Source organism: Epinephelus lanceolatus, chromosome 1 (assembly GCF_041903045.1).
Source record: "Epinephelus lanceolatus isolate andai-2023 chromosome 1, ASM4190304v1, whole genome shotgun sequence".
Classification (NCBI taxonomy): Eukaryota; Metazoa; Chordata; class Actinopteri; order Perciformes; family Serranidae; genus Epinephelus; species Epinephelus lanceolatus.
Window position 1 is genome coordinate 47,371,766 of NC_135734.1, and position 15,736 is coordinate 47,387,501.

General features: G+C 41.0%; 1 protein-coding gene across 12 annotated transcripts in view; it reads right to left on the minus strand.

Annotated features, from left to right (window-relative positions):
- The window catches only part of ptprt (protein tyrosine phosphatase receptor type T), a 527,216-nt gene that overhangs the window by 141,152 nt on the left and 370,328 nt on the right, over window positions 1-15,736 (minus strand). For 3 of the 12 annotated variants that reach the window (XM_078171456.1, XM_078171422.1, XM_078171459.1), the window contains one exon: window positions 9,629-9,658. The exons of 8 other annotated variants lie outside the window; for them this stretch is intronic. In XM_078171456.1, the coding sequence (XP_078027582.1) occupies window positions 9,629-9,658 (30 nt within the window). The remainder of the gene's footprint in view (window positions 1-9,628; window positions 9,659-15,736) is intronic. One more of the 12 variants, XM_078171427.1, reaches the window with a different exon arrangement.

Genomic DNA, 15,736 nt, shown 5'->3' on the forward strand with positions numbered 1-15,736 from the left:
AAGGGGGCTTTTATTATGAAACAGAAACAGGAGTTGTTGAGCTAAAAATAAATATATTTTTTCATGTCTGTGATGAACACAAACACTGAAACTGTAGTGACAGGTGGTACGATGTCAGTATAATTATCAAAACACCATCTTCACAGCCTATTATTTGCTGAAACCTGCGCACGTCACGCAGAAAGTATCCCATCGTCTGCTGGTTTGACTGCACCTGATCCAAAACTGTCGCTTCTGTTTGACTTTAAACTGTGGACGGTTACATGGAGCAAAAACATTGGGTGCAGCAGATGTCTCTGTTTGACTGTGAAGTGGTGCAGCAATAATAACTTCAAGTGTAAAGTAGTCCATAGACCAGCCAGTGCTAATAATACATTAGCTAACCGGTAGTCCACTGTTGTAGTTTCTGGCGTGTGCTCATTACACAAAGAGATTAGAGATATTACATAAGTTTTACACATCCAGAGAAATAAACAGTAACTGGAGTTTTAAAAAATCTGCACCTTTGAGGCCAAAATCTTTGTTTTATGGACCTACAACTCTGTTTGGGTGTGGAAGAGAGGACAAAACGTAGAGGAAAGTATATGTTCACAAAAAAATCTGTTTAAGTATAGACATTGGTTTAAACACACACACAAAAGCTCATTATATTGCACAGACTGTACTGATTTTAACCAATTAACACCTGCAAGAGGCTTATCTGATCTGTTTAAACAGCTCATCGACCAAATTTTAAAACAAAATAATGAGGCCTAAAAATACATCTGACAGTTGTGACTTTTCGGTATGTGGTAAATGTCAGATCATGTGTAAAATCAAAGGTTTGTGCTGGTTGGCCTGAGGTAGAACCTGTACTCCTGCGTCAAAGTTACACATGAATCCTCCTTCCCAGCCTGCAAATACTTGGTTTTTGTTCCACTACATAAAAGGGAACATTAATGCCTGCACAGGCGACAGTAAACGCTGGTGTTGGATGCAAACTGTGGCTGCAGAATTACCCAATATGAACAGAGTTCCTATGGTGACTGGGCTGTTGTCCATCTTTCCATTCATGTATGTGTTGGTGTGTTTGTGTGTGCGTGTTGAGCTTGTCTGTGTGCTTTTACCAGCACAGCTGCCGGAATAAAATGCTTGCATTGTACCATAGACTGTATAAATAATGGATGTAGCTGCCATGACATCACCCATTGGGTTGTGGACTGCCGTTTTGAAGCTTTGAGTTCAGCAATTTGGCCTTCGCTGTCTTGGTTTTTGGAGCCAGAATTGGGAACTGCCCATTGGTTCGACATCCCATTGTTCCGACCATATTAAACTCATTGTTCCGAAGTCCGTTCCGAAATCATCATGATGCCCTGTGGTTAAGGTCTGGTTAGGTTTAGGCACAAAAACCACTTGGTTAGGGTCAGGAAAAGATCATGGTGTGGGTTAAAATGAAAAAGAAAGTGACAAACACATAAGTTGTGGGCTTGCTCCACCTCAAGCCGGTCGTGGAGCACCATACGCCCGCCGCGAGCCGTTCAGCACCGTGGACAGTCGGACTAATGGGATGTCGAACCAATGGGCTGTCGAACCAATGACATGGACCCGCCAGAATTAACCATATTTGGACAAGAGGCTGGGAATGTGGAGGAGCAAGGGGCGGATTTGACTTTGAGACTGCAGCGACAGGTAGCGACAGTTGTCATGAATGTTGAAATTAGCCATAGAGACCAAAATCATTTTTATACCAGGCTGTAAACATGTTTATTTCTGCTGTAAAGTTGGGCATCATAACATGGGTGTCTATGGCAATTTACTTTGTTTTGGAACCAGCCTCAAGTGGCCATTAAATAAACTGCGGTCTTTGGCACTTCTGCATTTGCTTAATTTCTCAGCCTCGGTGGTTGCCGCTTGCATTGTGCGTTACGGCAAACAATGCATATGCTACATTTGTGCGATTCATACATATCTTCAGATCACATATGTATACATATGCTTGCCAAGCATGGTTTGAGACCAACAAAAGCAGGAATTTTTGATGACAGGTCAGGACATGTGCAGATGTGTTTGTACTGACAAAAGTTGAAGGCACATCCAGCCATGTTTGTAGTGGCAAAAGTGGGTATTTGAAGCCCAGACATGATGTTTTCCTGACTCCAAACAAGTGGTTTTGTGCTTAAACCTAGCCACATATTAACCACAACGTTGTCATAACATAAAACTGAGACTTTGAGAACGGTGAAGTTTCAAAGAACCCACTTGATATAAATTGTACAAATGTAACAAATTCATGTTTTCCAGAAATGTACAAAGACATTTATTCTGGCAATTGGGTTTCCTTTACTGTAATATGAGAGCACATAATAATCTGCACTTACTGTGCACATTTTTATCTACAATCTTTGTGTGTGTGTGTGTGTGTGTGTGTGTGTGTGTGTGTGTGTGTGCGCATCACTGCATTTGTAGAGCGTTCTCTGGGTCAGGAAGCAATAAGCGAGAGGTCAGCTGTGGAGGCAACATCTCTTTTCATCCCTATCATTCCACTGGCTCACAGAATACTGGCAATAATAAGTGTGTGTGACCGAACGATATTCAGAGATATGAAATTAAAGTGGTATCATTGTATACTATGTACTGTGTGTGTGTGTGTGTGTGTGTCTGGGATCAGATGATGAGCTGGCCTTGCCCTTGAGTACTTTTACAAGCAATTCAGCAAAGAGACAACGAAATGAAAAATAACAGATTATAAAACCAGAAACAAAGCAGTGGGTACAAAAAGAACGAGGGAGCAGGTAAACAAATCAAACATCCATCCATTCATCAGCTGTACTTGCTTATCCTTCAGAGAGTCATGGGACAAATGACATACTTCAAGAATAAACAAGAAAATGAGGGGGCAAAAAACAACCTGGGAAACAAGAGGGAGAGAGGGTGCTGGAGAGAAAAAGAAGTGGATGACAGAAAAGGAGGAATGGCCTGGCAAAGTTTCTCCCATAATAATTTCCCTCCATCAACCCCAGATTCAACCTTCCTCTACTCCTCGCCAATTTACAGACGACGGAGCCTCAAAACCTCCTGCGTGATTGGAGCTTAGAGTGGCCTATTCCTGGCTATCTGACTGCACTTTGACAGAAAGTGGGCAGGAGACGTGGAGGAGGAAGTGAGCAAAGAAAGGAGAGCCAAATGGAAAAGATGAAGAGATGGAGAGAGAGAATGAGGAACAACGAGAGTGAAGAGGAAAGATGACGGTGGGAAGATAAGGAGGGAAAAGGGGAAGAAGATGAAGGAGGTGACAAACACTGAAGAGAATAAAGCGAAAGGAGGAAAAAAACAACAGAAATGTGTGACTCGTGGGAAGAGAAAGGGCCTTCTCCCCCCCCCTCCTTCTCTGCACCTCTACCTATCACACATTCATCCCGTTAATGGACTCGTTTAAATGACAGATTCCTTGCATATTGTAAGTGGCACTGAGCACGACATAATCCTTCTTTAATGAATGTCACGGCGGCAGTTCATTAAGCACTAAGGTTACCCCGCCGGATGCCGACCGCGGTGAGAATCATGGACTACTTTGTGCCCCTGGCGACGTTAATTGCAGGCCGTTTGATGTGTCGATAATGAGGGATGCGTGGTGGATACGTTGTTTTTGGGGGGGGGTGAGATGAGACGGATGGAATGAGGCGAAGCGGCAGAACTTTTGGTGAACTCTTGAGCAAAAAAAAAACAAATGAAAAAGAAGAAGCTTTTAATTGTTGCTCATTTGATATATTAGATGTCATGAGTACTTGAAGGGTTCATTTCCCAAAAGCTGGATATCCAATTAGTGAAATTCATTAGTGGGGTTCATTGTTGAGTGTTTCTAAAATCTAGATGCAGTTTTGTGGATTTTTGTGCTTTAAGTAAAGTTTCCCATTAAGTTACCTCTTTGCCAAACAGTACTTCAATTTGTTTTCACTGTGTGCTATTGATCACCCAAATACTGTTTACTGTTTAACTCGTTTAACTCGACAGTATTTGATGAAGGTCATCCTGTAATATCCGCTCCAATATTTAAGCCTGTGAGTATAAGCCATTTTTTCTTTTACTGATTTCTTTTATTTACAGGGTTATGGCATGATAATCACATATTAGTCGGCAGGCATGTGCACAGGTAGACCCCAGGTGGTGTTCAAGCACCTGCCCTTCTGACCTCTGACTAGATGAAAGATTTCTTTTGTATTTCTTTTTCTAATGTGACATTTTTGTTTTTGAATTTGGCCCATTGCATCAATTCTCCATTATAATCATGTTGTAACGCCTGACAACCACATTTAATTAAACATATCATTCTGCCAGACTACAAGAGCTCCCACCCCTCCCTCATCAACGGCCCTTGTCGCAGTCACCACAGTTAACGCACTTAAATCAAACGCCCTGCAGAGCAGCGACTTACTTTCCCACCTCCATATGCCTTTAAAAAGCAAATCTCAACTCAAAATAATGTTTAGACCTCCCACTCCACGGCCTTGATAATTCATTTAAATAAGTTTAAAATGCAGTTTGCATGTGTCTTGTGCTGCAGGCGTCTGTTCTCTGGGATTCTTTATAAATATTTACAGCTTATTTGGAGGGTAAGTTTCAGTATGTGACTATTCAATGGAATCACAGTGGTTTTCTCGTATACACAAACTTTATTGTTTACAAATTCTTGGGCGGTAGATTGCAATTGAAGGGTATACTATGCAGTATTGTCAGTTCTTGCTTGCCAGTGAAAGTGAAAGTAAAAACCAACCCCAGATTCACTCTTGTTTGGTGTTTTGCCTCGCTATGTTTTGGTGCTTTATCTCTTGGATGAGTGCTGCATGGTCTGGCACCTGGTCGCTACCTTACTTGAGCACTGTTGGGGTACACGCATATGAACGTCCTGAAGACAAAAAATAAGAAAAAGAACACAAGCAGAGGGAAGAGTGTCTGCAGGAAAATAAGTGAAAACTGCGTAGTGTATCTTTAACAAAGGAAACAAAGAAAAGCTGTTTGATTTATTTAACATGGTTATAATAATATTTCTCAAGAGCCCAAGAATGCAACCTGTTAAAGAGTCATAGAAGACATTTGTGCCATCAGTTATTTAAATGCTGTCGACACTATGGATGACTCAAAATTGTGTCAGTCAAACCGGATTTGGCCATTTAATATGAATCATCAGGGTGACATCAACATTTACTCAATATAGCAAACAAGCCCCTTAAGCACTCTGAGCTAATGTGTACAAACTAAACTAACATATTTTACAGACATTAAATATCAGACAAAAGCCAGAGACTATACTCTACTAAGTTGCTGTAAGCTGCGACCGTCATTATCGGTTACCAGTATTCTCATCTTAAAAAGTGGTTGCACAGAGGGCACTGCATTTATTTCAGCAGAAGTCCGGCGAGTTAACGGGGCAACCTCAAGGCGTCCAATCAAACAGGGGGAGCGACATTTGTCTCACTAGTCGAGGGAGTGACAGACTTCCCGTATATGGCTGGAACGGCCTCAGCCAGTCAAATGGCAGCTAGATAGCGCAAATATCCCTGAGCCATCCCCAGCCAGCGCTGCAGTCAGACAGGCAGTCAGTCACTTCAGGATGACAGCGTTTGCTCCAGAGGAGGCTGCAGGCGAAGCCCAAACAAACTTTCATCTGCGTATCACAGGATTTAGAGGCCGACCCAGCGAGGGAGGGAGAGATTGAGGGATACAGAGGGGTGAAGAGAGAGAGAGAGAGAGAGAGAGAGAGAGAGTATAGCTACACACACACACACACACACACACACACTGCAGGAGTCGTGCACAACTTTAAATCCCTCTCTCATCTGACAGTAAACATCCTTGGGCTGTGTGTATGTACATGTGTGTGTGTGTGTGTGTGTGTGTGTGTGTGTGTGCGCGTGTGTGTCTGTACATGTGTGTGTGTGTAGCTGCTATTTTGTGTTATAATTTCTGACTGTGTGTGTGTGCTTTGTTTTTCTTTCAGATCTTAAGAAAAAAACAGAACTCATTGATTTTTATTTTCCTTTTTAATTTTAATTAATGATTTAGGACACATTTGTTTTTATAATATGAAACACGTATTTGTGTCTCTGCTTCGTACCTTCCCCTCTGTCGCACGGCTTGTCTTTATAAATTGTACTATCATGGAACGGGGGAAGACAGAATTGTCTCGCCTCAATGCTGGCAGCAGAGGTAGTAACAGCACCGATCAACATCTGTGTAAAGCCCAATTCAGACCAAAGATTCGCAAGGAGATAAGTTGAAACAGACGACTACTTGCATTCTAAAAATCTGCTGTTTCACAGCAATGCAACTAGATGAGATGGTGTATCATCTCTATGCAACAACTCTGTGCTTCTGTTCTGATTTCCAGCTTTTCAGATTTATTCTGTGGCTGAATATAATTTGTAGCTTCTGAAAATATGAATGAGTACAGCGATAATGAGATACGTAATATAAATAACCAGCACCAACTAAGTATATGCACATAAAGCGAGCTGCAGCAGTGACCCGCCATCTGAGGGAAGCAGAGAACTTGGTGGGGACGGAGCACCTGCAGCAGCGAGTGAACACGCCGCCTGTGGTCATATTGACTTGACCAGCGGACTTCACTAAAAGCTGAGTGGATGTAGAAACAGGAGATGTGTTTTACATTCTAAAACCAGGTGCAGGTGACACCATCAGCCGGCTTGAGTTGAGCTCAGACCAGCCAGTTCACACCGCTGCAACTTTTCTCTGCAACATTATAAAACTGTTTCGTCTTGTTGTGAATCTTTGGTCTGAAATGGGCTTAAAAGGGACGACTGGCAGGATGGGACCATGAACTGGATAGGTGTGATGTTTTGACGACATGTTATGTGTGCAGCCCACTGCCAGGAGATTCAAAACACAGCTAGAAGTCGTTAGCAGCTAACTCGAAGAAGAACAGCGGCAGCTTTCACAAAATCAGGACACAATGAGGGCGTGATTGATGGCTATATACTGGGGACGGTAAATGATTGTTATTGCCATATTATGCCTCTTATTCTTTAGAAAGTGCTGCTGACACGTGTGTTATATCTCACACAACAGGCTGATGTTATGGTGGCAAACGTCAGGCCAGTCATGCCCTTTTTAACATGGTAAGGCTGGTCTGCTATCTAAAATCATACACTGGCGATCATGGTGTTTGGTTCTGTGTAAAAAATCAAATGTGGCTTAATGAGGGGACTTTGTAGTGACTTCTGTGTAAAAAGGGTTTTGTTCATTAACACTGCTGTATTGCACTTTGTAACCTTGTTTTCTATTTTCTATGATTTTGTTTTTTAAGGAACCAGAGTCTAAACATTGCTAGACTTTTGACGCTGGTACCAACATTGATATTTGAACACAAAATGATTAGCTAAAATTAGAAAAATGAAAATATCTAATGTTGATATAACAGCCAATATTCAGTTTTTGAATATAAACACATTATTTTTTGGAATCTACGTAGAAACAGTGAAGAAACATGCCTCCCAACAGCACCAGCTACCAGCAGCTTTGCCTCTGTGTGTGTGTTGTACGTTTGGTACTTGAGGTATGTGTGTTAGTGTTTATGATTCTGAATATATCTTTTTTTATGTGTTGGTGTGTATGTGTGTGCAAAGTAGGCGCATTGAAAGTCAATAAGCAGTGCGTCTTCATTTTTTTCTGCCGAAACAAATTAAACACTGCGGAGAGAGTGGAAAAGCAGCAAACCCGCAGTGACGGCTGCCACCTTTCTAATTGTGTCAGTTTCTGGGTGTAAAGAAGTAATTTCTGGTTGGGTCAAACAGCCTCAGGGTGGCTGTTTTAAGAAGAAGTGGTGGCATGTGATGACTGTTCTGCTCAGTTAAGACTCTGCTGCAGATTTGGAGTAAATTTTCAGATGCTTTGAAGACAGCTGGAGAAGCAGGGATTTTCAGAAATACTCTGCAGGGATTTGTAGGTGAGCTCGGGGCAACAGCATGTCTGTGTTTGTGCAACTTTGCCGGGGTGTGTATTTGTAAGTGTGTGAGCCTGTACGTGCTTGTGCATGTATGAAGAGACAGCTATAATAGCTCTTCATTAGAATTGGTTAATAAGCAGGAAATGGCCACTTGGTGGAGAAGATAACAGTGAATTACATTGACCTTTTAGGGTGAGACACTTTAAGAGACGGACCGTGCAAACAATGCAGATGAAGTCAGACTGAAAATTCGCCTTCACCACCAAACTAATACTGGAGTTAAATCACATGTCCCTGTCCAGAGAACCTTCAGCCAGCCAATATACTCCGTGCACTCATCAATTAGAGGAGTGCTTTGCTACACGGTGCGTGTCTGATAATGTGACGTGTCTCTGTCACATCTAGAGTTTCAAAAATCTGCACGGAAAGTTTCAGAAACACAGTCCTTTACTAAAAACTACTGCTAAATTGTCCTTGAGAGAATTTATCCAGCAACTCCTCCAACAGAAATGATCTGTCACTAATAGTGGGTGTGTGTAACTTGGTGATGATATTTGCAAGGTCTAAGATGTGACTTTTGGGACACAGGATTCAGTACATTTTCTTGGCTAACCAATTGCTCCCTGCATATTTGCTAAACTTCAATGGGAAGTTTTTAAAAGTTGCTCTAGAGAATCAGCCCCCATGATTCCTTGTATGAATTACGAGCACAACTTTCGATGGGAATCTGCGTTTTCCAATGGTAATGATAAGATAACCGTACACCAATCCTCTTTCATAGAGCTATTGTAATAAGAAACTCGTGAAACACACCACTTCTTACACCTTTGACTGAATAACGTGATCATTGCTGCATTTGCAGGAAGGATTGTGGCATTAAAACTGCATATTTATGCCAAACATTTTTCTAACCATAACTAAGTGTTTTTTGCGCCAAAACCTAACAACATGTTAACAACAGCACTGTTGCAACATAAAGAAACATAAAGTTTCTGTAGAATCATGACATAATAACATACAAATGCAATATATCTGTGGCTTGTGGAAATGAACAATGCCAATTTATTCTGGTGATTGGATGTGATATGGACTTAATTAAATGTATGTAAGCTAGCACTGATTTGAAAACAGTTATGGGTACCATATTTGGTAGAACAATGGCGGTGGCCGCCAGATCAGTTTATCCAATGCAAGCTGCTGAAAGTGTTGATGCTTCTAGTTTTACAGCACAACAGTGTGGGCTATGCTGTACCACTGAAATGAATTTATATTCTCTCAGAATTATTATTTATTGCCACCTGCCAAATGGCTTATTGTGCCTGCAGGCTGCTGAGTTTGTCTACCAGGCATCAAGTCAAAGTTTGTCTTTGGCAGGTAGTCCTGCAGACCTTTTATCATGCACTGCAAATATCTAGTTGGCTGGCAACGTAAACAAACAGGTGAAATGTGAATTCTATTATGGCCAGAGGAAGTTTTTCTGTCAGCATGTTGTCAGCGTCTTTAGGGTTTTGAATATTTTGGAGAGGCAATGGTGTATGTCCTCAAATTCATTATGGGATTAAATATGACACAAGTCAAACAGGATGCAGGAAAACAAGAAAAAATGTTAACAGAAATCAGAAGCTTGTCATACGGAACAAATAATGGGTTGAGAAAAGGAGTTATTCCTGATGTGAAATCTCTACTTACAGGTAATAAGAGTAGGAATAAGCATGTCTTCTGAAGCATGGTGAGGTGAGGCCGATGATGACAACAGAGCAAAACCCAGAAGAAGGACAAACACATTGGATTAGTTCATGGTTTGAATGAAAAACTGTCTCTGACTCGTAAACATTTTAAACTAACAGGCTACATGTTTTATCTTCATGTGTTTTAGTTGCTCTTCTGATCCACCTGCTCAACCTGTGCATCTGTGTCTATTTGTCTGTTTATGTGTCCTCATAAGAAAACCTGTGAAATATTCTGCTGTCTATCAACTTTGTCCCTCTGGATTTGTCTCATAAAGCTTTTACAGACGCTGAGTGGTTGCCTGTCAGTCTGACAGTTTGACAGCGTGTCTATCTCGTTGTGTGGCCATGCGCTGAGATTTTCTATGCTGCCAGTCAGGTCAATATGTTTGTCTATTTTAGTCTACTATTGTTCCAAGAAGAATCCGTTTGGAGGCTCATCACACCATCTAGAGAAGATTTTACAGGCAAGACTTGGCTGAAATCCTCCTCTGTAAATCAGCTGTGACATGGTCAGCAGTCAATCAAATAAATTAGAGGTAATAAGGTGCTCTATGGCTTGTGAAATGATCGTTTCAGTCACCCAAAAAATTGCACTTTTTTCCACTGGAGATTGGCCTGTTCGTTAACTTTGATGAAAAGATAGACATCATAAGCATCCATCATTCACTCTTATGCTCCAAGCTAATGCTTTATCAAACACTATACTGAGTAACAGCAGTTAATAGTATGATTTGTATTATTCAAATGAGGGCAATAACATGACGGCACTAAAACAGTATCAGTGGTTTTAAACATACACTGAAAATCTGCAAACTTCAAAATTAGCAAAAATGAAAAGTCAGGTAAAAAAAAAAGAAGTATTAATCCAGTTTGCCATCACAAACCATTTTGAGTTTGAGGTGGTGGAAAGTAATCTATTGCAGTTCAAAAGAGATATATATTTATTTATGACCATAGCAGGGCTGGGCGATATGGCTTACAAATAATATTGCAGTATTTTTAGGCTATTTTGAAATCTACTCTTAACTACTGTAGACTACTCAAATGCAAAAATATTAAATGAACTACAGTTAAGATAAAGTTAAATAAAGTAGCTAGTGCCATGATAAAGTTTAAGAAAGTACTGTTATAATAAAGTTAAATAAAATGCTGTTATAATATGAATGAATAAATGTTGTTATAACTACATAAATCCCAGCAGAACCACTGGTGCTTTTAAATTGATGCACCTGAGTCATCTCGGGCCAAAAGTGTTGTTTCTGTGAACTTGAAGCTTCCAGTCAACAGTTTGATGTCAGCAGTTAGCAGGAAGTTATGCGTTACTGCAGCACCTTTCAGCATAAATATTTACTCACTATAAGCTGGAAACAAACGAACAGTTCACCAGTTCATATATTAATAGTATTTGCTGGTCGCAGAGGTGCTCCATGGTCACAAAATGTGACTAAATAGTCGCGGTCTGGAGCCCCGCAGATACAAAATACACTTGCTCTATCTGCTTACACTATTGTTAAACTGTTACCACAGTGACATTAAACATAGGATTTATTCACTGTGTGCTGGAAACAAACTAACAGCTTTCCAATTTATTCATTAATAATAGTTGGTAGTCGAAGAGGTGCTCCATGGTTGCAAACTGGGACTGAATAGTAGTGGTCAGGAGCCCCGCGGATAAGACACACGCTGCGCCTGCTCACACATTACTGCTCAGGACAAAGTGGATCAGATGGGTGGAGGAGTGTGTGTGACATAGTGTGACATTTTGAGCCACTGGAGAGAGAGAGAGAACCGGAACGCTGAAGTGAGTGGCTTTAAAGAAAAACTAGAACTACGTGGCAATTTATACTCAATGTTCAGGATACACTAATTCTATATATCCCACATGGAACGAGCTGCAATACTTTGAGTTTATTCGATATATCGTCCACCCCTGCACCATGGTACACAAAAGTATGTCCATCAACACTGTAAAATCTGACAAGTTGATTTTACAAAAATATGGCAAAGGTAAAATTTTCTGATAAAGAAAACACATCATAAGACTAATAGTCTGTCTACTTAGCTTTTTCAAAGTAACCAGTTTCCAAGATATTTTTAAGTAAAATCACTTCATCAGATTTTATAGTGTACAACACTTTGTGTCTTCAGCACTAAACTACATCATTTAAATAAATAATAAATATAAAAATATACAAATATTAAATGTTACTGCCTTCAGCTGTTACTCAACACAGTGTACGATAATGTGATAGCATGGAGCACCGGAACCACTGGGCTACTGGGAATACATGGATATTTCACTGTCTATGTTCTCATCACCTCAAACTAAACTTTTTATATGAGTGTTTGAGTTTAATAATTAATATATTTTTAAGTCTGTGGGGGAAAAATAAAGCAAAAATGAATAAAAATACCAAAACAAAAGAGTGCACATCTGAAGCCTCCATCACCAACAGACTGGTCAGTGGACAGATATGAGATGAGAAATGACAGAGAAGAGCAAAAGATAGAAGACAGAAGTTTGTTAGAGGAACAAATGGAAGCAGTCATGATTCTTTAGATGAAGAGAGTGTGTTGTTTCATAAAGATAGTTTTACCCTGGATTTGGTTTACAGGGCTAATTCACACAAAAAGCAGCACAAAAATAATATTATTGTAGTTATTATTATCAGTAGTAGTAGTAGTATAGTGTAGAATGTATTTCTTAAATTGTTCTCTGGAATTACACAAACTGCAAAGTAGAAAAAAATAATGAAATTAAAGAGAAGATAAATCAAAATAAGAAAATAAAACACAACCAAACTAAGCCAAGAAAGTTTCGCTCAAGTGTTTACACCAAAAAAATCTTTTGTCCTTCCCTTCTGCCCTTTACTTGATAGCTCAGCCACAGATCTATACCCCTGCATTCAACTTGACCAATATCTCATTCATCCATGTGTGTGTGTGTGTGTGTGTGTGTGTGTGTCTGGCTGTGACACTGGACTCCCTGCGGCAGCTCTGTAATGGCTTGTTGGCAACTTTTCCCCCTGGCATGCACCCTTCGTCTGGTGAGAGATTGGGATCTCATAGTATCTAAGGCACACGACAACACACACACAACACACACACACACACACACTGCACCAGACTGAGTTTCAATACGAGGGGAAAGTCAAGCAGGCCTGAGAAGGATCAATATTTCTGTTCCTATTTATAGAAGAGCAGACCTCACACACACACTTCTACAGACTGCATCTATCTATCTATCTATCTATCTATCTATCTATCTATCTATCAGAGAATTTAAAATTGAGAGAAGGAGAGAGACAGCTGACACAAGCGTATTCTGCTCACACACACGCTGCTCTTTTATTTCAATAGCCTTTATACATACACACGTCTCCACACTACACACTACTTAACACACCTGTGCACACACACACACACACCGTTCACACCAAGCTTTTTTAAAAGACCTACCTATGCACACACACACACACACACACACACACACACACACACATATATGTGCACACTAACACACTAACACACACACACACACACACACATTCTCCGTCATACCCATAACCCTCTTTAAGGGCTCTGCTGACATTGTCCTTATGATATTAATAAAGTGCAGAGCGCTGAGAGCCCGGCTGTAAAAGCCACAGCCGTTAAAACTGGTCATAAATATTAATATGGCATTGAAAAAACACTCCACCAGGTTGTGCACAGCGCTGTGTGAGTGTGTGTGAGTGTCTGTGTGAGAGAAGAGATAGCGAGAAGAAGGTATGTGTGAGTGAGCGGTGATGTATTCATCACACGATAATGATGATAATGTGTTTGTACTTATGTGATTTGATGTTTATGTGTTTATGTGTCTGTGGACATTTTGGGGACAATTATGATTCACGGATTGATTGTTGGTCAGTGAGGGCTGTGGATCTCTTCAGGACTGTTATAAGGAATGTGTTTTATAGTGCAGCAGCTCTGAAACAGCACAACATGGCGATACAAATCAGAAAATGGGCTGGGATCAGTTACAGGAAGCTGACAAACAGAAATTAGAGTCTAGTGGATGAAGAGGGGCAGTGACTCAGTGTCTGTGCACTTTCCATTTAGGAGCACTTGGAGTAAAGTCTGAAGACTGAGACACAAAAAAGTGGCTTTTTAATCAGAAACTGATCCCAACGAACTGGCGGCCTAACCAACAGTGAACCCCTCTGCTGTACTGGACCTATTAGTGATGTGCGGGTCGAGCCACGGGCTGAGGGCTCGGGCGGTTTGGGTAAGCTTGTTAGAAAATATTGCGGGTTTGGTCAGGCAGGTCATAAAGTGCAAAGCAGTGTTCTGTTCGGAGTCAGTTATTATATCTTACAGAGAGATGGTGCAATAACCCACCATCCACCTTCTCCTCACGTCACTCTGTCTGTTTCACACAACAAGCAGCATCAGCCCTGCTGTGCTCAGTGTTTTTGTTATTCAGCTTTTGACCAGGAAAATCTGAAGTCTGACATATTTAAATCTCTCTGGTCACGATGTCTGGTGAAATCATTTTCTTCACCAAATATATAGGCCTAACACCATGTCCTAACAGCAAGCAAGCGTGGCTCTAGATTCGCGACAAGATGTGCTGAACCCAACCTGGTCTCACTCCGAAGTCGTAGAAATCCTGCGCTACAATAACTTGTGGCGTCAGAAACCGACAAAAAAGCCATCCTTAAACATCGGCATGATACACGGCTGGGTGCCGTTAGAGTTTAATGGTGCTCAGGCGTCAGGAGGAAACATGGTGGGACATGAATGAAAGCAGTGCTTTTATTTTGAAAGAGACTGTATATAAATGGTAAATTTCCTGTGAAAACGGAAGTGTATTGTGAAAGAAGACAATGCATGTAACAGGGAAAACTTGACACGGCGTCCCAGATTAACAACAAACGCACTCAGAGTACCTTTCACATTGTATCTGGACCTGGAAAGTCCATGACTAAACGTCAATATGTGACGAGGTCGGAGTGAGAATGTGTTGTTGAACCAGGCAACTACCTGCAATGTGCAATGTGTTCTGCAACGTTCTAAAAACCTGCCGGTTCACACCGACACAATTACAGGAGACAGTGTATCATCTCTATGCAACAACTCTCTGTACTTCGGTTCTAACTTGCAGCTTTTCAGGTTCATTTTGCGGCTGAATATAATTTGTAGCTTCTTAATATATGAATGAGGATAGTGATAGTGAGCTACTGGCTACAGCTGCATCTGTAGTAGTGATGAAACGGTGAAAAAACCCAGAAAATAAACAAGCATCAAATGGACTGTATTCATAATAAATACGCCACAATAATATTAATTACCACCCACTGTCTGACAAAAAAAGAGGGCTTGGGTGAGGAAGAGCACCTGCTGCAGAAAGCGAACCCGCCCTCTATGACAGCAGACTTCACTACAAGCTGATTGGCTGTTGAAACAGGTGAGTTGCAGGTGACACCATCAGCCGTTTTGAATCAAGCTCAGACTGGCCCCTGTAACTTTTCTCTGCAACGTTCTAAAATGGTTTTGTTTCATTCCATATTATTGGTCTGAACTGGGCTTAAGATGCAGCTATGTAAAAGATGGGTGAATGTTCACCATTTTTTCATGGTTTATACTTTTGAAAAGAGAAAACACACATTTTATATTGTGATAATTACTGGAAATGACACACAAGAAGAAGCTCATAAGCAGAAACTTTGAGGTCCTGTTTCTGGGTTTACAGTTCAGTATCGGGTCATTGATTGATTTTATGTCGGGGCTGCAGCACACTTGGATCACTACAGATGAGCAGTATGGAGATACTTTGTGGATTCAATTTTGTGTTCTTGGATGTTAGTCTGGGGCGCCGTATGCCATTAGGTGTGCTAGCCGCTCCCCCTGCCGATCTCCGCAAGGGATGTGAGCACTCTTAAACTTCACCAGGGCCTCCATCGGCATATGGGTGAGTAGATAATGGCTGAATTTTCACTTTTGGGTGCACTATCCCTTTAATGCACATGTTTACGGGTCAGGCAGGGCAGGTTGGCTGTTATAACGGGTCTGGTTGGGTTGGGTT